The sequence below is a fragment of the Artemia franciscana genome, chromosome 11 (genome assembly GCF_032884065.1).
Source record: "Artemia franciscana chromosome 11, ASM3288406v1, whole genome shotgun sequence".
NCBI classification, from domain to species: domain Eukaryota; kingdom Metazoa; phylum Arthropoda; class Branchiopoda; order Anostraca; family Artemiidae; genus Artemia; species Artemia franciscana.
The window spans coordinates 22,340,280-22,364,230 of record NC_088873.1 but is presented as its reverse complement, the minus strand read 5'-3'; the positions used below and the strand labels follow the sequence as shown (position 1 = coordinate 22,364,230).

Here is a 23,951-nt window from a genome sequence, read left to right as displayed (position 1 = left end):
CTCAACTTAAAATTTTCAACTCTTTTTTTCATGTCTTGAAAGACATTGCTTATACTTATAACAAATGAATTTCGGTAATAATGTTTTCTAACAACGATTTCTATTAAGCTTCCAACTTTTGGTTTTCTTTTTTAAGGTTTTTGAATTGTTGTAATCCCTTGTTAAAATATATACAAATATTGCAATTTTCAGTTTTTAGCTCTTTACTACATTTATTGGCTTTTCATACTAGTTCTTTTCAAAGAAATATGATTATTGAATCAGGTCCGAGTTAGAACAGCGATTTCTATTAAGCTTCAAACTTTTGGCTTTCTTTTTTAAGGTTTTTGAATTGTTGTATTCCCCTGTTAAAATATATACAAATATTGCAATTTCCAGTTTTTAGCTCTTTACTGCATTTATTGGCTTTTCGTACTAGATCTTTTCCAAGAAATATGATTATTGAATCAGGTCCGAGTTTGAACAGCGATTTCTATTAAGCTTCAAACTTTTGGCTTTCTTTTTTAAGGTTTATGAATTGTTGTAATCCCTTGTTAAAATATATACAAATATTGCAATTTCCAGTTTTTAGCTCTTTACTACATTTATTGGCTTTTCATACTAGATCTTTTCAAAGAAATATGATTATTGAATCAGGTCCGAGTTTGAACAGCGATTTCTATTAAGCTTCAAACTTTTTGCTTTCTTTTTTAAGGTTTTTGAATTGTTGTAATCCCTTGTTAAAATATATACAAATATTGCAATTTCCAGCTTTTAGCTCTTTACTACATTTATTGGCTTTTCATACTAGATCTTTTCAAAGAAATATGATTATTGAATCAGGTCCGAGTTTGAACAGCGATTTCTATTAAGCTTCAAACTCTTGGTTTTCATTTTTAAGGTTTTTGAATTGTTGTAATCCCTTGTCAAAATATATACACATATTTTTGCAATTACCAGTTTTTTCCTCTTTACTAAATTTAAAGTCTTTTCTTACTACAGTCTTTTCAAAGATATATGATTATTGAATCAGGTCCGAATTCGAACAACGATTTCTACTAAGCTTCGAACTTTTGGTTTTCTTTTTTGAGGTTTTTGAACTGTTATAATCCCTTGTTAAAATATATACAAATATTTTTGCAATTTCCAGTTTTTAGCTTTTTACTAAACTTAATGGCTTTTCATACTAAAGTCTTTTCAAATATATATGACTATTGAATCAGGTCCGAGTTCGAACAACGATTTCTACTAAGTTCAAACTTTTGGTTTTCTTTTTTGAGGTTTTTGAATTGTTGTAATCCCTTGTTAAAATATATAGAAATATTTTTGCAATTACCAGTTTTTCCTCTTTTTAATCCTATTGCGTTTTAACCCTATTTGGGTTAAAAATTACGATTTTTGGTTCGTTATGCCAGAAGTCAGCACCTTCCTATGGTACGATCCCTTTTGGTGCCTAGTAAGGGTACTAGAACTTTTTTTTCGAAGAAGCCCTCTGTCGATATTCTACGACCACTACTTCAATATGATCACTCCTTGAAAGAAGAAAAATTTCATCAAGATCGAACCCTTCTAGAAGATGTTTACCCTTTTACCTAAATTACGGAAATTTTCTCCGGCTCCTAACTTTATGCACGATTTTAAAACTAACGAATTCTATATATTTGGAATACCTATAAAAAGAAGATTCTTGTGAAATCATTTTCAAAGTCTCATTTTTTAGAGTTCTGGTTACTAAAGACACATGTCTTTCTTTATTAACATTTCTTTATTACGGGCTATTTGATTACTGACTTTAGGGAAGCATTCTTCCCTTACCATTTCTCTTTGGTTTTTATTGGCAATTTACTTCAGTTTTGAAAGACTTTTTTTTTAAAGAGAAAGCTATTTTGTAAAGTGTGGATACATTTTGAGGGACTGTTCCGATTTCCAAAATTATTTTACTTCTTGAAAATCTGATAGCCCATATATTTTCAAAACGTACTGGGCAGGGAAAGTTTTCTCATTAGAGTGGCGTTGGTTGAAATTTATTTAATTTAGTGTTTTACTTACTATAAATCGTGTAGATTAAGATTCTTTTTCAGAGAGAAATCTTTTTTGTATACTATGGATGTATTTTTGAGACTTGTCCAGATTTCTGAAAGGTTTTTACTCTGTAAAAATAGTACATCCGATAAATTTCCAAAATATATAGCAAAAGTTTCCTGCTTTTCAAAAGTCTTTTGCTTTTCGCATAGCAAAAGTTTTCTTATGGGAGTTGTATTGTTAAAAATGTATTTTATGTAGAATAGTTTCGGTATCGGGGGAATTATATAGCTGGGAATTGGCGGGGTAAGCTTTGAAGCTGTGTTGGGAGATTTGGTTGGATTGGGAGCTGTGTTGCGGGAAAATATATGGGTGAGAAATAATAAGAGAAGGAATTTTCTTTAGATGAGGACATTGCTTAGTGGGAGATTCCCTGAACGGTGGGTTGTATAATGGGAGCCCTAAGCTGGGATACGATCGGAGACCCCTTTCGACATTGTCTTTTTTAGGTTTTGAAATCTCGATTAATTTTTGATTATTCTGCGCATAAATCATAAAATTTGCATAATGAGTTTGTTTTTAACCTAAAAAAAATATTGAGCTCAACAGCTTGTCTAGTATATTTGGAAAATGTAAGAGATAATATATTTTAATTATAAATGTACTTATGACCTTTATAACATAGCCACGGTGCCATTTAGGCATATTTTTATGTCTAAATAATCTGGGCTTAGATATGTTGGCGGAATTCACAGTGTTTGATCTTAATACACCCCAAGTTGCTTCGGTGCTTGAAAAAGAAATATGGCCTATTGATTTCCCTTGTTGTTATAGAAGTTCTAGTTATAACAAATCAATCTTGAAAATTGAAGGATTCAATGGGATATATAGCTCTAGCCACTATATCAGATGTAAAATATCCTTCGCTGGTTACCTCATCTGGGATAATGTCCACGGGGGTGATAGTCTGGAATTCTGGACACGGAATCCCACTGATATTTTATTGTAAGCTTACATTGTTTTAAGTTCTCTTTATAAAAAACTGTGTTCTTCAAACATGAAAATGAAGGGCAGATCGATAGAAGAAAACGGTAAAAGATAGGGAGGGCATAAAAAGTAGGGCCTCGAACTGCGAGTTTCTTTGTTGTTGATGTCTTTTTAAGCATTCAAACGCCAATTATTTTAATAGTCACATGTATAATAAGTTCGCCTTATAAGGCCTCGTTTTCTAAAATTCTACAAAACTATAGATCACATAAGAAATAATGTAATCATTTAGAGACTCATTCTAAAACAAATATTCATTTTTACTATTTATACGAAAGCTTAAAAAAACTAAATTTAAATCACATAATTACAACATTTCACTTTGACAAAAATTAAATTTCGCTTTGCAATAAAGCTAGCGAAGGTGATGTAATCGGGCGGGGTAAATCTATGCGTGTTACAGTTGGTTTCTCACCTACATTAATTACATAAACAGTTGCCACGTTTTCAACAAGCAAAAAAACAGTCTTATACCAATACAGTACTTCAACTTTGCCAAGAATTTGCTTTGGGTGAACGTTTTCATCCAACTGTACTTCAGTTTCGCTGCTTAAATACCCAGTCGTAAGGTTAAATGTCATTAACTTTACTGATAGCGATTTGGCTCCTTTTGACTTTTTCACAATAAGCAGTTCATTTCTTTCACCTTCGCATAATGTTAACACTGTTGTACTGACAAAAATCTTTTTCCATCCTTTCTCATAAAGGGCATAAATTGATTGGCTCAAATCGGTAGATGTCAGATAGAACAGTCTTCCATGTGCTGTATAAAAAGAATCAGCTGTGGCAGGTAATTCGTATTCGGGCATAAGAGCAGTCAAGTTATCAATAGGTATTAGAATCACTTTTTGAATGCTTCTGTTCATATCAATTGATCTCTTTTTTATCATCAAAACTGATAATGTGGTACCAACGCTTTCAACAAACTCGTTCTGATCCTGCGCTTGGTACATACCTTTTAAATCACGTGATATAATTTTTAAGAGTTGATTGGGTGAAATTGATCCGAAAAATGTTCGCCATCTTCTATTTGTTATGTCGTAAACAAGCCAATCAGTACCGCGAAGGAGTAAAAGATCTTTGGAAGGAAAAGACGCCACTTGTAATAAGTCAATTTTTCTTGGTGGAACTAACTTTGTATGCTTTCCTGTTATTAGATCATGTGTATATACTTCTGGGGTATCACTACTCACTAATCCAATTACATGCGGGTTTATAACTCTGCGTTTTTTTGTATCAACATCTGCTATTTTCACTGTTTTTAGAGCATTGCGTAAAATATACTCTCGAACCTCCAAATTGTCTTTAATAATGGATTGCTCTAATAAATAGCTTAAAATATAATCACGACTAAGACTGGTGAATTTCACATGCCGCAATAGAGTGATGAGATGGTCTATTCTTTCTTCTCGACATTCCACCCAAGAAAGGATGGATTCAATAATCTTTTCTTCTCCGTGACTATGCATCAATGGTAGAGATACTAGTTCTTCCATTAATACCGCTGGTAAGATATTCAGACGGGAGTAACCAATTTCTATAAGAGAACAAAGGTAAAAGGGAAAGCTTTAATTGGTCAAAACTCGAAATTTGAAAATTATAGCTTTTGTTGTACTTTAAGTCTATGTTGGTCGTACAAAAAGCAAAAATGAATTATAAGAGGAGCTAGTTGAAGGTATTTATCTTAAATGATTTGAAATGGGTTTTATGATTAACTTTTAAGAAGAAAAAAAAAATATACAACCTAGTAAGGAAAGGGTACTTTTCTGTTATAGCGCCTATGTTAGGTTCTTCATTTAAGTAGAATCTGTTTCTCTGACTAATCCTAATGAAAATCACAAATATAATACTTTATAAACTTTAAAATACTTTAGAAGCAAATTTGGGCTATATATTTGCACATCAGGGGGGTGGGTGTAAAGTATAGCCTGTCTGCATGCAAAATGTGTTAGGTGCAATTAGTCTGCATATTATAAAGTAAGAATTGTTTTCTAACTTCACATCGTCCAAATACTTTACCCCACCCCCTCCTAATGTGCAAATATATAAACCAAACTAAATATTTCTCATCTATTTTGTCACTTGCCTTTATCTTGTCTCACGCTAAGCTGAAACAAAATAACGAAGAAACCGGTTCTGCAGTGCGTCAATGAGTGAAGAAGTTAACATTGGCGCTATAACAGAACAGTACCAGGAAAGACATTAACATGATTTTTTGTTGATGATTAAACAAAAGCTTTTTTTTCTGAGACCGACTTAAAGAAACAAGCTTGTATTTCCCAAAAACTTAATCCCATACGAATGTTATATAAAGAAAAACAAGAACCGTTACATCGAAATGTTGAATTTCATCCATCGAACACATATCCACAATTACTTGAAAGCTATTTCCTACCTCTGAACTTTAAAATCCAAAGAATATAATCTTCATCTCAAGTTGATCTTGTTTTTCTCTATTAATTCATTTATCTTCATTTAGTTTTTATATACAATTTTTCGTCGATCAGTGTAAAAAAGCACTATACAAATGGGTAAAAATTTATGACAGGTCATCTAAACTGTGAGTTTTTACACTGTGCAATTAATGAATCGTTATGATTGGCATTTTCAATTTGCACTGCCAAAATTTGTAATTAAAAAAAATAAAACAAAACACAAATTTGAGTATTATTCAGAACACATTCAACGAGTGAAGTTAGGTTCTTTCGTGAAACAAACTATGATGCAGGTTCATTTTAATTAAATATTTTATATATAGAGGTGGCTAGGTTTGGTATTTTATATAATGCAACCCCACCCTAAGGTGCGAATATATAGCCCAAAATTTTGATGAAGCTAAAAAAAATAAAACAAAATATGATGAGAATAGAAAACTTTATTAGGAAAATTGTGTAATTACAGCTTAGAATTATGTACCCTTAGATTAGTACTTAGAATTATGTATTAGAACTATAGAACCATGTATGGGTGGTTAGACTTTCGCATCTTAGTTTATTTCACGAAAGAACCTAACTTCACTTATTGAGTGTGTTCTGAATGATACACAAGTACCGAAATTCCTGCCTACATCCCAATTTTGTCTCCCCTTCAATATTATACCAAGTGACAATACACGGATTAATGTCGTAAATTTGTTTCATCGACTTCTGGCACGTCCAGAGCTTGAAAACTTGGAAAAATCTTGAATTGCCGTTGAATTGAATGGAGAATTCATAAAAAAAACTCAACCAATTGATAGAATGAATGGGGAATTTGCATAAAAAATGATCAGTTGATATGACCATGTCGACGTTAACGTGTCTACCGTGGTAGTACCATACCGGAAGGTTCTCATTCGAGATTTAGAGCTTTACAAGGGCTGATTTTACTTACAAAATTAAATATAAAAAAACAAGTTTTTTTAACTTAAAGTAAGGAGTGACATTAAAACTTGAAACGAACAGAAAGTACTCAGTATATGAAAGGGGCTTTTCCTCCTCAACACGCCGCTCTTTACGCTAAAGTTTGACTTTTCAAGTTTTAATGTCGCTCCTTACTTTCAGGTAAAAAAAACTTGTTTTTTTAATTTAATTTCTGAACGTTTTTGAATTAGTGCACGTTATGATTTTGGCCCTCCGCACATAAATAATTAAAACGAAATTTGCATATTAATTTTTTTTTGCTAAATGGCTTTTTCATAGTTTTAATCGGAAGATTTTGAGAAAAAAGGATCGGGGGAGGAGGCCTAGTTGCCCTCCAATTTTTGATTACTAAAAAAGGCAACTAGAACTTTTAATTTCTTACGAACGTTTTCATTAGTAAAGAATATACGTAACTTACGAATTAACTTACGAAACAAACTTCTACATTCGTATGTTTTTATTGCGTATATGAGGGGGTTCACCCCCTCGTCAATACCTCGCTCTTTACACTAAAGCTTTAAGGTTGTCATAATTGTTTAAAAATGACCATTGAATCGCAAAGGCCATAGAATAAACAGTTGAAATTACTAAAAATACTTTAGCGTAAAGAGCGAGGTATTACGAATAGGTGAAACCCTCATATACGTAATAATTTCTTCTCGTTTTAAGGTTTAATGCTGCTCCTTACTTTCAGTTGAAAAAAGTTTTCATATTTATTTTTTCATTGTTTTTTAAATAATGCTAGAAAATCCTGCACCCCCTTCATTGAAATTCTCTTCCCCCATGACAAATTCCTCCATGGAAAGATCCTTCCACCTAACCCATTCCCCCAAAAAAACTTCTCCCCCCGCCAAACCAAAAAAATCCCCTTTTGAAAACATCTGTACACTTCCCAATAGCAATTACTATATTTAAACACTGGTCAAAATTTGTAACTTGCAGCCCCTCTCACGGGGACTGTGGGGAGTAAGTCGTCCCTAAAGACATAGTTATTAGGTTTATCGACTATGGTGAATCAAATGGCTATCTCGGAATTTTGATCCGGTGAGTTTGGGAAAAAATGAGCGTGGGAGGGGGCCTAGGTGCCCTCCAATTTTTTTGGTCACTTAAAAAGGGCACTAGAACTTTTAATTCACATTAGAATGAGCCCTAATGCACCATTCTAGGATCACTGGGTCGATGCGATTAGCCCTGGGAAAAAAAAATGAACACGCACCCGCGATCGGTCTTCTAGCAAAAAATACGAATATCAAAAACTTCTAGACTGAGGTTCTCTAATACGCTGAATGCGATGGTGTGATTCTCGTTAAGATTCCATGACTTTTAGGGGGTGTTTCCCCCTATTTTCTCAAATAAGGCAAATTTTCTCTGGCTCGTAACTTTTGAAGAGTAAGACAAAACTTGATGAAACTTATATATTTAAAATCAGCATTTAAATGCAATTCTTTTGATGTACCTATTGGCATCAAAATTTCAGTTTTTAGAGTTTCAGTTACTATTGTGCCGGGTCGCTCCTTACTTCAGTTCGTTACCACGAACTGTGTGAAAAAAAAAGTATTTTAATTTCATTTCTGGGGCGTCCTAAATGCTATTTTTTAAACTCACTCTTATCACTCATGACGTTTTCCAAATATTTTTTTTTCACTTCTGGGAATACTAAACAATCAAACAAACTACGGCTGACGAAGAATTCGCGTTCAAAATTTAAGATCTTTCAACATAATTGTCAACATTGAGGGATGGTAAACAACCCCTTGAATCCTGCTCAGGCAGACAAAGCTTGAAAACGTTCAGCAAAATTCTTTAATGTTCAAATCTACTGTATTTAAACGTAATGAATCTAAAATGGTGAGCCCCGGCCCCTATGTAAAAGTGCTATTTTACGGCTTTAGCAGATTTTTGCTAAAATGTTAGCAAAGAGTTCGAAACCCTTCAAAATGATGCTAGAAACAAGCAAAGGCAACAGGCTGCAAAAAAACTACTTGAGATGAAGAATCATTTATCACTAAAAATAAAATAAAATAAGTCATTTCCTACTTTCTTAGCACAAATTTCCTTTTTTTCCAACGCAAAAAAAAGCTAAGCAGAGATTAACAAAAATGCGAGTGTTCATCCGGCTTGAGAACGAGTCTTAACCCATAAACGAGCCAATAAAAATTACAGGCTTAAAATAACGAGGTTAAAATTTTAATTCAAAATTGGTTGGACTTTTCGTTGGTCTCTCCGTGGTTCATTCACGAATGTCTCGAATAGATACCTTCAAAAAAAAGATGAAAGAAGTCAGTTAAATAAAGAAAAACACTAATAATAATGCGACTCATATTAGTACCAATTAGAACTCATAATTTTTTTTTATCACTTAGAAAAATAAATATGCACTTTTTATGTACATTTATCTCTCTATGAATAAGTTGAAAGTGACCGTCGCTTTGATAATAGTGATAAAATAGGGAGGAAGAGTTAGAGAGGAGGAAGAGAATCAGTGCACCCGAACCATTGTTGACACTGATTAAGTGAAGAGGAAATTGTGAAAGAAAAAATGTAGAAGTTTCATTTTTTTTTATAAGAACGAGTAACTACCGCCAAATAAGATTGGCTAAATACTCCTTACCTTTAAAGTTGCTCGTAATCGCAGCCAGTGCATATTCTTTCAACTGACTGTCTAAGTATGAGTGTCCGATGATTAAAGCTCTGACAGAATCGAGATTTCTCATTAAAACTAACTCAACACATAAATCTATAACCCCTTGCACTTCGTACATATAACTAGCTTCAAGGACATTCCAAATAGTTTGATCAGTAACAGTTCCTTCGCCAGAATAAATAAACTTTAATATTGTTTCTATCGTTTCGTCGTCAATATCACTCATCTCGATTGCCCCTTCATTCAGTGCACCGTTAGAAAAAGCCTTTAAGAAGAAAGGACTGCAAGCAGCTAGAACGACTTTGTGAGCAAAAAACTCACGGGTTTTTGTATTAAGGCGAAGGTCGCAGAATTCGCCTGCTCTCGCAAAATCATAAATGGTCCGAGTAAGTTGTCGATAATGATTCGAAATTTTCAAATGCTCCTCGAAGACACTACTGGTCAAATTCGGCATATTTTGGACTAAAGCGAATATTCTTAGAATTAGTTGGAGGCTGCTGAAGGTTGTTGAGGACTACAGATACAACTTTGAGCTTTTCCTGAAAAAAGAGAAACATCATTCTCTCCCATTAAACAGCACTAGATTATTGGATTTTTTTCTTTGTAATCATTCTAATTTTTTTATTTTAAATAAGAATAGCTTCACTCACACTTTACAAAAATTTAAGAAGTAGCCTATATACCATTATTAAGTTCACTCTCTAAGATTTTGAAAATTTGCTATTTCTGAATAAATAATTTCGTATTCTTGTTTTAAATTGCCCCACAGTATATCTAAGTCACCAAACTGCTGGCGCATCCCCAAACCTGTTGTAAACTTAGCGTTTCATTCAGGAAAAAGTTCGCGTTCTGTGAGCAGGTAGTACGCCTGTAGGATAGTGCAGATGAAAACGTAGCATGGCCGTAGAAGGTGCGTCACCTTATGGTCGTTACATCATTGACCCTTTCAGAAGACAAACTAAATATGTCCGTCTAACAAACAACAGTGACAATTCAAAAGGAAGATTCTATGCTGGTTCGGATTCTAATGGACGAATCTTCTAATGGGAAAATGTACAAGGCTTTTGTGTTTTAGTCCTTACAAAGCTTTACAATTATTTTTTTTTAATGATGTTAAATATTGAATATTCTGGAAAGGCTTATAGAACATTTAATTTTTGAAAACCGATTTTTTTTTGGAAATAGTTCTTACTTTTTTTTATGGAATATCCTATGAATCGACTAAAAGATCATGGTCTTCATAATGCTAAAAGACCATCAAGTGCCTTCGCACTACAAGTTAAGAAAATGTAAAAAGGAAACATAACTCAAATGACCACTGGATGGCTTTACTGATCGTAAAAGCACAAATGATGCTATGGCCTTTAGAAGGATTAGAAGACGTTAGCCTTACTCCTGTTAATGGTAATTTCTGTTCGTTTTAAGTTTTGAATTTTTATTGGACTTTATTTCTGGTCGTGTTTGGCTTAATGCAGTTCCTTACTTTCCCTTGAAATTTTTTGGAAAAGTTTTTTAAATCATCGTATGTTCTTTTTTAATTAGCATTGTTATTTTTACTAGTTTCTAAAAAGAATATTTGGGAAGTTTCTTCGGTTTTATTCTCAGAAATTAAGATTTAGGTTTGCTATTTGTAGTTGGTGCAGAATTTTGCATTAAAATTTTAATAATAGATTACTGTTGAACTTTGGACGGATAGAGAAGGGAATATTATTCAAATCAATAGATTGAAAATCTGCATTATTTACATAACTTGAATATTATGCATAATTTGAATATAGCTATCCTGATTCTCGTTCTGTTACAAACCTTGAATATAGACGAATATTGACCAAACATTTCATCATAAGAATTTTTATTGTGTTATATTTTGTTTTGACTGCTTGTCAAACAGTTCGTGGTAACGAACTGTAGTAAGGAGCGACCCGGCTCAATAATAAACGAAACTCTAAAAAACGGAATTTTGATGCTAAAATATACATCAAAAGAATCATGTTTTCATGCTGATTTTAAATATATAAGTTTCATCAAATTTAGTCTTTATCATCGAAATTTACGAGCCTGAAAAATTTTGCCTTATTTTAGAAAATAGGGGAAAACTCCCCCTAAAAGTCACAGAATTTTAACGAAAATCACACCATCGCATTTGGCGTATCAGAGAACCCTATAGCAAAATTTTCAAGCTCCTATCTACAAAAATGTGGAATTTCGTATTTTTTGCCAGAAGACAAATCACGGGTGCGTGTTTATTTGTTTGTTTGTTTTTTGTTTTTTTTTTCCCAGGGGTCATCGTATCGACCAAGTGGTCCTAGAATGTCGCAAGAGGGAAATGAAAAGTTCTAGTGCCCTTTTTAAGTGACCAGAAAATTGGAGGGCACCTAGGCCCCCTCCCACCCCTCATTTTTTCTCCATTTCAACAGATCAAAATTTTGAGATAGCCATTTTGTTCCGCATAGTCAAAAACCATAATAACTATGTCTTTGGGAATGACTTACTCCCTCACAGTCCCTGGGGGAGGGGCTGCAAGTTACAAACTTTGACCAGTTTTTACATATAATAATGGTTATTGGGAAGTGTACAGTGGTTTTCAGGGGATTTTTTTGGGGGGTTTTGGGGGTGGGGATGAGGGGAGGGGGCTATGTGGGAGGATCTTTCCTTGGAGAAATATGTCACGGGGGAACAGAAATTCAATGAAAAGGGCGCAGGATTTTCTAAAATTACTATAAAAAAAACAATGAAAAAATAAACATGGAAAATTTTTTTTCAACTGAAAGAAAAGAGTAGCATTGACACTTAAAACGAACAGAGACTATTACGCATATGAGGGGTTCTAAAAATACTTTAGCATAAAGAGCGAGGTATTTAGGAGGAGATAAATACCTCGCTCTTTATGCTATAGTATTTTTAGTAATTTCAACTATTTATTCTACGGCCTTTCTGATTCAGGGGTCATTCTCAAAGAATTGGGACAAAACTTACGATTTAGTGTAAAGAACGAGTTATTAACGAGGGTACAAACCCCCTCATATACATAATAAAAATTAAAGAATATAAAAGTTTGTTACGTAAGTTAATTCTTAAGTTACGTATATTTTTTACTAATAAAAACGTTCGTTAAAAATTAAACTTGATAGTTGCCTTTTTATGTAACCGAAAAATTGCATGGCAACTAGGCCTCCTTCCCCATCCCTTATTTCTCAAAATCGTCTGATCAAAACTAAGATAAAGCCATTTAGCCAAAAAAGGAATTAATATGCAAATTTCATTTTAATAATTTATGTGTGGAGAGCCAAAATCAAACATGCATTAATTCAAAAACGTTCAGAAATTACATAAAAAAACTAGTTTTTTAACTGAAAGTAAGGAGCGACATTAAAACTTAAAAACGAACAGAAATTACTCCGTATATGAAATGGGTTGTCCCCACCGCAATCCCTCGCTCTTTACGCTAAAGTTTGACTCTTTGCCACAATTCTGCTTTTTAAAACAATTAAAAGCTTTAGCGTAAAGAGTGAGGGATTGCGGAGGGGACAACCCATTTCATATACGGAGTAATTTCTGTTCGTTTTAAGTTTTAATGTCGCTCCTTACTTTCAGTTAAAAAACTAGTTTTTTTTCATGTAATTTGTATACAAGATTGCATTTTAAACCCATTTATTTTAAAAAGTTCGGATTCTTCGTTCAAAAAATAAAAATGGGACTTCAAGAATCAGTGCATCCAGATATTTACCGGTTGAGGTTCTCTTGATTCCGAAATTTTAATTCAGGTGTTTTCACGGCCTGAAGTTTTAAGCAGACCAACATGAAAAAAGAATATTTTGAACAAAGTATCACTACAACCATAATTTTTTTTTTCAAAAATTTATTTCCCTTGAAAAGCTCTCCTTGGTCCTTCAGTCATAATTTGATATTTTCTCAATCCTTCCCTCCAGTATTTCACCAAAGTGTCGGCTGAATCCCTAAAGCCGTTAATTTATGTCCTTAGCCGTATTGATATTTTGCATATACGCCATTTTGAGACCCAGGATGTGCTTAGTGTCTTTTGATTCAGTTCAACTTCCGCTTATTCACTATTTATTCCACAACATATTCCCTGAAAGTTTCAACCTAATACCTTTAGCCGTTCCTCAGATATTACAAATCTGACCTTTTGATAACCTGGATGCGCGTAGTGTCTTTTGCTGTAGCTCAACATCTCACTCAACAGCCGCACCTAAGATATTGCAGAAATGCCCTTTCTAAAACCTGGATGCACATAGTTTCTTTTTGATTTAGTTCAACATCCCCGTCAATATACCCTGAAAGTATATGCCCTTTTAACCACCTCAATGCAAATAGTGTATTTTTGATTTTGCTCAACATCCTCCTCAACATATCCTGAAAGTTCCAACTTCTCTTTTAGCCGTTCTTAAGATACTGCAGATATGCCCTTTAAACAACCTGGATGTAAATAGTGTCTTTTGATTTATCTCTACATAACCATCAACTTTCTCTGAAAGTTTCAACTTAACTCCATCAGCCGTTCCTGAGATATTAAAGATACGCCCTTTTGGCAACATTGAGACACAAGGTATCTTCTTATTTAGTTCAAAATTCCCATCAACGTGCCCTGAAAGTTCCCCTCAACTTGCCTTGAAAATTTCAACTCAATATCCTTAGCAGCTTCTTGAATATTGAAGATACGCCCTTTCGGTAACTCGGGTGCACATAACCTCCATTGATATAGTTCAAAACATCCGTTAATATTCCCTGAAAGTTTTAAGCACTTAACCTTAGGCGTTCCTAAGATGTTGCAAACGCGCCGTTTTGACAACTATGGATACACATAGTGTCTTTTGATTTGGCTCAACATCCCCTCAACATTCCTTGAAAGCATCGTATTAATATCCGTAGCCTTCTAGGACACCCAGGATCAAATATGCCCGTTTTCCAATAATAAAACCTAAATGTAAACAATATGCAACTTGAATAATTTACAGTCCTTTTCCTAGGGCCTGTGGGGGTCATGACATCACCGGAGGCATAGTTATTAGACCTTTTGACTATTGTGAACCAAGTAGCTACCTGAAAATTTTGATTGGATGTCTTCGGGGGCCAAAGTGAGGGACGGGCAGCTCTAAAAGGGGTTAGAAGAGGACCTGTTGCCCTCCATTCTTTTTCGATTGTTAAAAATGGCACTTGAGCATTCAATTTCCAGCTGAAAGCGCTCCCTCTGAGGTTCTAAGACAACTCCTGCCATACAAAGTAGCCTTGTAAAGAAATAAATACATTGAAGCCATATCGTATTTTATCTAGGTAGCGCTATTGTACTGTCTATGACCTGGTTTTATGAAATTCGTATGGTGAAAAACCTCCGCTTGCCTTCAGGAAAAAAATAAAGAAAATAAGGAAGAAAATGAAATCCAAATACGCGTTTGGGATCATGGGGAATATGCTGCCGTTTTTTTCATGCTTTGGTTTGGTTGTATGTTGTATCAGCGACCGCTCAGCTACTATTACTAATTTTACAATAATAACCAATTTTAATAATCAATAATAACAAATATAAAGCTTTGTATCCCCAGGAACGACATGTAAGACAGGATAATTTTTGTTTTTGATAGTCATGATCAAGCACCTCGTGGTAACGAACCGTAAGTAAGGAGCGACTCGACCCAGTAGTAAACAAAACTCTAAAAACAGAATTTTTATAGCAATAAATACGTCAAAAGGATTGGTTATTAGTGTTGATTCTATATATATAAAATTCATTAAGTTTAACATTGCCAGTCAAAAGTTACGTGCCTGAGAAAACTTACCTGGTTTTCGAAATAGGGGGAAAACACACCCAACAAGTCAAGGAATCTTAATGAAAACCATTAGATTCAGCGTATCAAGGAATCCTATTGTAGATGTTTCAAACTCCCTTCTGAAAAAAACATGGAACCTTGTATTTTTTGTCAGAAAAAAGGTCAGGGATGCGTGTTTTTTTTTTTTTCCAGGGGTGATTGAATCGAACCAATGGTCCAAGAAGATCAGGAAATGGCTCATTCAATAGGAAATTAAAAGTTCCTTTTCAGTGACCAAAAAGATTGGTGGGCAACTATCACCCTTCCCACGCCTCTTCTTCCCCAAAATCCTCCGATTAAATTTTGATATAGCCATTTTATTCAGCATATCTGAAAGGTTAAATAACTATGCCAAGAGGGATGACTTGACCCCACACAGCCCCCGGGTAAAGGACCGTAAGCTATGAAATTTGCCCATTGTTTATATATAGTATTACAGAGATTTTGTGAAGAGGGGAGATTTTCCACTGGGAGAATTTTCTGAGGGGAGTTAAGCTTCCGGGGGTGAACTTTTTAGGGGAAATTTTAAACGGAGGGAATTTGTCAGGATTCCTATCCGAAATTCTTGTTATTTGTCTTACTTTCACTTTGGTGACTCAATTTTACATATGGAGATAATCTGGGGGAATTTTTCAGCAGGGCTAGAGTTGTCTGGCGTTTTTTCCGCAGGAGAAACTTTCCATAAGGGGGATTTCCAGAAAAAAAATTCCACGAATGGGGTAGGATTTTCGGCATGATTTAAAAAGCGATCAGAAAATAAATAGAAAACAAGTCTTCAAATAAAAGTATGTTTTTATTCGAATTTTTCAGGCGGAATTGTCGGCAACAACGTTCCTAAAGGGGGGGAGTGGGGTTCAGTGACTAGGAAATTCCTCAGAGGGGAGGGGATTTGCGCGGGAGGAGGCTTCCCATGGAAGATTTTTTCATTGGGGGGGGGGGGGTTCCATTGCAAGGAGGCGGATTCCTTGGCATTATTTGAAATACGATAAGAAATTAAATAAAAAAATTCTCAAGTGAGAGTAAAAAGTAACATTAAAGCTTAAAACGAACAGAAATTGTTCCGTATATGAGGGGACTACCCCCTCCTCAATACCTTGTTTTTTATGCTAAAGTTTAGCTCTTTTATCTCAATCCTTTAAGAACGGGTCTTGAAACACAAGGGCCGTTTAACTAGAACAAGAAGTTTTTTAGAAGTACTAAAAAACTTTAGCCCGAAGAGCAAGGTATTGAGGAGAGGGCAGTCCCCCCCTTATATACGGAATAATATCTGTTCGTCTTAAGTTTTAATGTTACTTCTTACTTTCAGCTGAAAAAAACTTGTTTTTTTTTTATTTAATGTCACAAACAAGGCGTAGCCCTAAAAATGCCTAGCAAATATTTGAATAGAGAATGCGTCACACCGCTGTCGTTTCAGAAAAATAGGAAAAGATTCAAGAAGGATAGATTCATATGAAAGTAAAAATTCAAGGTAAAGAGAAAGAAAACAAAGCATCAATTACCGTCTTTGGACAATGCTATTATATCACAAATACAAATATTAAACCAAAAGGAAAAGAAAAGAGATGGTTTAAGGAAGTCGGGTTAGGTGAGCAAGTAAAATTATCAGATTTGTTCTTGTTTTTTAATATTTATCCAAATTATTCCTAGAATGAAAATATCAAACCAGTTAAGATGAAACTTCCGTAGATTAGGATTTATGAAAAAGATAAGATAAGAAAAAGATAAAATAATTACCAGAAAAAACTAAGTTGTTGATAAAAAAGATTCTTCATGCTCCAGATTAAAATTTAAATTCTGAAAATTATTCTAAACTAATTTTGAATTGGATTACCACAACAATAAGTTTTGGCACAGGATCCTTCCAAGCGAGAAGACCCAAAAAAGATAAAAAGCGAACTTCTACTCCTAACGATGTCGGTTTCCCTGGGCTTCCTCCAGTTCCCTACATCTCCTCTATGTTTCTATTTTAGATTTTAAACACAAAAATTCGCCTCATTTGGAGCTTCAGGTAGAAATAAAGTTTTACCTTATTTTCAGGCATGTATGCAGTATTTTTTTGGCTCGAGGGGGGGGGGGGGTTCGGAGTCTGAATTCGAAAATTTCAAAACAGTGTAAGTGTATAAAAAGCTCTGAAATATATTGAGGTCTCGAGGAGGAGATCACGGGGGGGGGGACAAGTGCTACCAGGATGTTTGTTTCAATCAGGGATTTCAATGGGGATACTTTTCAGTTTCCTGTATTTATAGAAAGATTAATATCTTCATGTTTCCCGAGGGGGCCATTGTCTTCGGTCCCCCCGCCAATGGGTCCAATGCCACCTCCTTCTCTGTGCAGATCTTCAGTGCAGCTTAAAATTATTGTTAGCAATTGTTTCAGATCAAACGTTTTAGTTTAAAATGGTAAAAAGTGTGGCATGGACCATTTTTGCTTATCCTTTACCAATGTGAAACCATCGTTTTTAAGAAAAACACGCAATTTATTGTTTCTTTAGTAAGGCTTAGTTGTCTATAAAATCTTTTTCGGATACATTGTATTTGGTTACATGATTTCCTTCAAGATTGCACCTTTCACTGGGAGTGTTTTGTCGCTTTTTTAAAGTTACGTACATTTTATAAGCCAATAGCTGTTTAAACTGCCACTACTAACAACTCATTACAGCGGCAGTATGCCTGAGGCCAACAGAACTGTGCATGCTCCTCTGTGAGCCCAATCTGATTAAAGCTTCACTCTTACTCTCTCCCATAGAGTCCCAGTTTACTTTTAGTTCATTCTTATGGCTTTTCTCATCCCGTTCAGGGACGTCCTGTTTTTCGTTTGGTCCATTATGAGAATCATTCTATGAATCACGTTGTGTTATATTTCGTTAGACTGGTAGTCTTTTCTGTTTTTTGTTTCTTTCTTTCTTTTATAAATGCATTTTGAGCTAATTTATTAAGAATCTCTGATTTTTTGTTAAAAAAAAAAGTAAATTAGGACGTCAAGAATCAATGTAACGAGCTTTGTTTCCAGTTGAGGTTCCTTTAGTTCTAAAACTTTAATTTGGGTGTCTTAATGTCATGAAATTTTAATCGGATTAACATTTAAAAAAATATTTCACACTAATAATCAATGCAACTAACTACATTTCTTTCAAACATTCTTTATCTTTGATGAGCTCCTCTTGGCCTAATCCAAGTCAAAATTCCTTCACAGTTTCATTGGGGTCCTTTAAGCGGTTAATTTGCACCCTTAACCGTTCCTGAGATTTTGCAGATACACTGTTCTGACAACCGGATGCATATAGTTTCTTTGGATTGAATTCAACATCCCCTGAAGGTTTCAATATTCCCTGAAGGTTTTAGCTTATACACTTAGTCTTTCGTGAGATATTACATATATGCCCTTTTGACAACTGGATGCGTAGTGTCTATTGATTCAGTTCAATCTCCCTCTCTACGTCCTTGAAAATTTCAACTTCATACCCTTAGCTGCTCCTGAGCTATTACATAAATTCTATTTTGACAACCATGATGCACCTAGTGTCTTATGATTTATTTCAATATTCCCCTGGCTTTTCCTGAAAAGTTCAAATTGATACCCTTAGCATATCCAGTGATATTGCAAATTCGTCTTCTCTGCGACCTTGGTGCATATAGTGTCTATTGATTTTTTTCAGTACCATCCAGACAATGTTCTGAAATTGTTTAACTTAATGACCATAGAATATTGCACTTATGCCCTTTTGACAACCTCGATGCGCATAGTATCTTATAATTTGAGTTCAGTATCCCCCTTAACTTCCCTGAAAGAATGAAATCCATACCCTTGGCTGCTCCTGAGTTATTGCATAAATGTTATTTGAAAGTCTTGTGATTTAGATCAATATCCCATCAAAATTCACTGAAAGTTTCAACTTAGATGTTCCTAAGATGTTGCAGATGCACTATTTCGACAACCTAGAAGCTCATAGTGTAATTTGATTTGTCTCGACATGCACTGAAACTTGCAATTTAATACCCTTAGCCGTCCCTGAAATATTGCAGATATACCATTTTGACAACATGGATGCACTTACTATCTACTGATTTAGTTCAACGACCCCCTCAACAAGCCCTTGAAATTTTGAACAAATACCCTTAGCTGTTCCTGAAATTTTGCAGATACATGATGTGGAACTCTTGGATATATATGCTTTACGTGTGTGTGTCATACGATTTAGTTCAACACACCCCCCCCAAGCATTCCTTAAAATTATTAAATTAATACCCTTAGACGTTCCCGATTAATTGGATAAGCGTTCCTGAGATGTGTTTAGGTGTTTGAGGTGTCTTTAATTTAGTTGTCTATGAGTCAAATGCCTTTTGATTTAGTTTTAATCTCTTAGCAGATTAATACCGTTAGCTTTTCCTAAGATATTGCAGATAAACTCTTTGGAAAATCTGGATGCACTTAGTGTCTTTTGGTTGCTTCAACATCTCCTCAACCCATAAAGTTGTAACTTAATACCCTCAGTCCTTCTTGAGATATTGCTGATACTCCCAATTGACAACCTGCTTGCACGTAGCGTTTTGGTCAGCATCCCCCTCAGCATTCCTTGGAAGTTTCATCTTAATACCTCTAGCCTTTTTGGAGAGTCGGTACCAAACATGTCCTAATGGCTCTGAGGGGCCGTGTCATCCCTGGAGACATAATTATTGGGTCTTTTGATTAATTAAGAACAAAATTAATTATTGGACCTTTTGACTAATTAAGAACAAAATGGCTATCTAAAAATTTTGATCTGGTATCCTTGGGAGGAGGGTAGCTAAAAAGGTCGTAAAGTTGCCTTTCAGTCGTTTTTGTTGTTAAAAAGGGCACTAGAATTGTTAATTTCCAATCGAATGAACCCCCCTGAAGTTTCTAAAACAACTATTTCTATACGAATTGGCCTAGTGAAAAAAAAAAACTATCACCAACTTCACAAATTATTTTCCTAAAATTATTCCATCCATCTTCTACATTGTAAAATTTTAAACTCTTTAGTTTAGTATTCAACTGTTCCTTGAAGGATTCTTTTAATTCTCATCCTGGAGTCTACCAACATCCTAACTTCCCGGGAGGTAGTTACACTTCCAAAATTTCAGCTTTTAATTAACCCTAGATACTGCAAGATGGTAGATTAACTTTTAACATCTATAAAAGCACTACTATGTACCCTAGTATCTTGTATTGATCCTGCCAGTCTTTGGTTTACAACAACATAATAAGGTTTCCTGTCTTACCTTCACGTGAATACCATTTTAGCTGATGTTTTATGACCTAATACTGTATTGATTATACCTAGATTGTTATACCTACAAAATTGAAGCAACCCCAATAATCTATATAAGCAGGGATAGGACGTTACGCTACTTAATTCCTGATCTCACAACGAACCAACTGCTAATGACACTTCCTACTTTAGCCACAGGAATATTATTGTCATCCACAAATCACTCTAATGTACTCATCTTTTACGCCATGCTGTATAATCGTAAGGAAAATATATTAAAACGGGTAAAATCTTTCAACAAGACAGTGCAAAATGGTGAGTGAAACTTTTAAAAACAAAAATAATAATAAAAGCCCGAGTATTTCGGCTTTAACATGTAGCATGACGTGTTTGTGCTTTGATACTTTATCACATTAGATTTTGTCTAAATGCGAGTTTTTCTTTTTTTTTTTTTTTGTATTTTGTATAGCGTCTGTTCTGTTTTTCTTTATAGGTTTTTTTTCTGTTGATAATGGCTCCTAGATGTTAGAATATTCAGACTTTTATTGTTTTTCTATTAAATTTTATTTATTAATTTTCACAGATTTGGCCCATTTTTAATATACTTTAATTATAATTGTAAATAGAAAGGCGGTGTTGTCTAGAAAAATATTTACGAGTATCTTGTTGAATGATTTACTAGCTCTTAATCTATAAAACTGAGGACTACAGGGGCCTAATGGTTCAGATACTGCTCAATTACTAACCTCAGTGTAGTATTTCAATCGACACATTGTTTTCCTTTCGCCACCACACTGTTCTCCCCAACTTTATCTACAGCATCTATAGTCTATTAAGTATCATCGTGCCAAGTAATTTACTTCCTACACAAATCAAGCTAATGCCTCTTTAATGACTGCACTAACTCTTTTATTGAAGTTTTCTACCTGAAATAACGTCCATTAAACACTAGACATGCCTTGAGTAAGTTACATGAGTTACAAGTAAGTTACAAGACCTAAACATAACTTTAGTAGGCCTAATAGAGATAGTTCCACTTTTTTCCCCATTTTTTTTGGTTGGAAGATCTCTAAAGGCTCACAAAAACTGTACCTCTTTGCCACAATTTGTATCGAAAAATGTACGTGGCGTACTTCGGAGAAGATGGCAGGGATCAAGACTCCTTCTTAAATGACAGATCAGCTTATCTCTGTCCTACGCCCTGTTTGTTATCCGGATCATACGGAATATTCAATTTCTTGAACTAATTCTGAATAAAAATCTGGCTTCGCCACTGCAAAAGCCAACAATTCAATTTCAATTTCAGAATTTTAAATCAAGGAGTCAAAGCCCCACGTATGCTATAGATCTAATTATTCATACGGAGAACTACGCAGTTTCCGAAGTTCATTCCAATAATCACTTCTCCACGTTAGAAACTGGAAAACCATCATGAAAAGTCCATTGGGCATATTTGTATACAAATTTTCTGTACTAACTAAAGAATAAATAACAATTTGAATTCAGGAGAAAAGAATATTCATTTATTACTGAACAAATGACCTATGGATGAGCAAAGACTTAAGTGATAAGGTAGATTTTTTACCCTCGGAGAAACGGAGGGGGGAGCCTTCACTGCATCATATGTTATTTCTCTAAGATGCAGTTTCTTACGCTACATATAACATTCCATAAATATTACAATCCTGGTGAATAGAAGTAAGTTACTTACTTATTTCTCAATGGAAAGTTCATATGCTTATCACACGTTTGCATACATACGAAAACTAATCAAATAAAACCGCACCTAAGATTACGTTATCGGTAAGATAGCTTACATCCCTAATTCATAATGGAAACTGATAAGATTTATGATAAATATAATGTTATTTATTAAAAATATAAACAAGTGTTAATTTACAAAAAGATGTCACTCGGTACAATTTGTACAAATTGTTAACAACACACATAGGGGAAATAATATTAAACAACAATAAATGATTATGATCACGCTCAGTTTCAGGTTAAAGCAGTAACAAATATATTTGGAATTTAAAAACTTGAATTTGGAAGACACTGGAATTTGACATAGCAGCTTTGGGGTGAAAAGTCGCCTTCCGGACAAACTTTCTTTTACATTTTAAAACAGTAGCTGATGCTGGAAAATAAACTTTCAGGAATTAGCTCAAGTATTGAATCCTGAAAAATTTCCTGAAACTTTTTTTAACCTATCTTAACTACATATCTTTCAAATGTTAAAGGAGGTTAGTCAGTAAAGTAATTGTTTATCTTGTAATTATTGAGACAGGTATGCTTAGAGTAAAGTTATGACTATGCTCAAATAGAAAAACCACACGCGAGCTTTGTTTTATGCAAACATTAGTAAATTATTCAAGGCTGGACAACATTGCTATTTTGATCTTCTAACAGACAGAAAATAAAAGAAAAAATGCTATATGGTATGATGATAATATTACTATTATGATTAGTCACGCAAGGGCCAAAATAACTCTTTATAAAGCAAAAAAAAATACAAAATGTTAATTACTGTGAAAGGATTCAGTTACTTATTATCTCAGCGCAATGATAATTTTCAAGCTCGTATATCGCACCAGTATTGTCACAAGTGATGACCGAATATGGATAACAATGTAAAAAAAAAAGCAAAAAAAAGAAGCATAAAACTATCTTATTGTTTCTCTTGACGCAAAATGTTGATAAATCATATTATTTTCGAAATTAAGGAACTATCCGTCATTTCTTTGTCAACAAGACAGGAAAACAGGGAAGGTTAACGTAGTATCAGATTTTTGCAGTTAACAATGGACATTATTATCTTTATCTTCAGACTCCCGGGAAAGCATTACACATCAAAGAAACACTTAAACGGAACGGAGGAAGCGCGATTCGTCTGAATCATGAGACCCAAATTCTGGGCAGGCAAAAAAGTAGGTGAAGTGCATAAAAATATAGTATATTATGATGAAAATCATATCAGTATTGATCTTTTGAGGGGGCTTTCGGCATAGCTATATGTTCCTATGCGACAGCTCTACAGCGAACCGTGGCGCCTCATCAAATGGTCCGTTCTCCAGTTATGAGACTTCCCCTCAAAATGAAAAACATTGCATGCTTTAAACATGTAAGCCTAGTATAAATTTCAAAACAAAGAACGGAACACCTCAAGATCATTTTTCTTCAAAGAAAAACCTCAAGTTCATCTTACAAATTTCAAAACAAAGAAAGGAACACCTCAAGGTCATTTTTCTTAATGTGTTTTTTCTTTCCTTTGTCAAACTCAGTCAAACCCCACTATCCTCATGGGTTGCGTGAATATGCCACTTATTCCCTATCCTCCCAGTCAACTTATTTATCATGGATATTTGAATCAATTATAAACTAATTTTGTTTAAGCATTTTCCATAGTTCTGCATTAATGTAATATATTTTGACTCTGTAAAATCCTTGTCCTGTAAAATCCTTGTCCACTTTGTATCAGTTTCTCTTTTTAACTGACATGCATGGTATATAATTTATGTTTTAGTTGTTTGTGATTTATGTGCATCCTTGCTCACATATTAAATAGTGTGAACAAATTAAAGTGATTAATATGACAACAAGACCAGTTATTCTTTTGTATTAGCATCTAATCTGTCACAGAATAATATGAAACAGGCTACCCAACACTGGCTCTTTTACAATCTAGCACCCGTCGTTTCTTTCCGTCTCAACAAGTGTCACGTTTCTGTTTTACATAAAATTATATACCATGTCCGATACTGTAATCAATATCTTAGGAATAGTCATGTTGGATATCGACAAGA

General features: G+C 34.3%; 1 protein-coding gene across 2 annotated transcripts; it reads right to left on the bottom strand.

Moving 5' to 3' along the window:
* Positions 1-3,252: 3,252 nt before the first annotated feature.
* LOC136032964 (kelch-like protein 40) lies at positions 3,253-21,972 on the bottom strand. Of its 2 annotated transcripts, none has more exons than XM_065713458.1 (3): positions 21,860-21,972; positions 9,061-9,632; positions 3,253-4,585 (listed from the first exon to the last, which is right to left on the bottom strand). In XM_065713458.1, the coding sequence occupies exons 2-3, from the start codon at positions 9,545-9,547 to the stop codon at positions 3,381-3,383; spliced, it is 1,692 nt and encodes a 563-aa protein (XP_065569530.1). In that variant the 5' UTR covers positions 9,548-9,632; positions 21,860-21,972; the 3' UTR covers positions 3,253-3,380. The 2 variants fall into 2 exon arrangements, with proteins under 2 accessions (XP_065569530.1, XP_065569531.1); XM_065713459.1 differs by lacking the exon at positions 21,860-21,972 and adding an exon at positions 14,889-14,907.
* Positions 21,973-23,951: the final 1,979 nt, after the last annotated feature.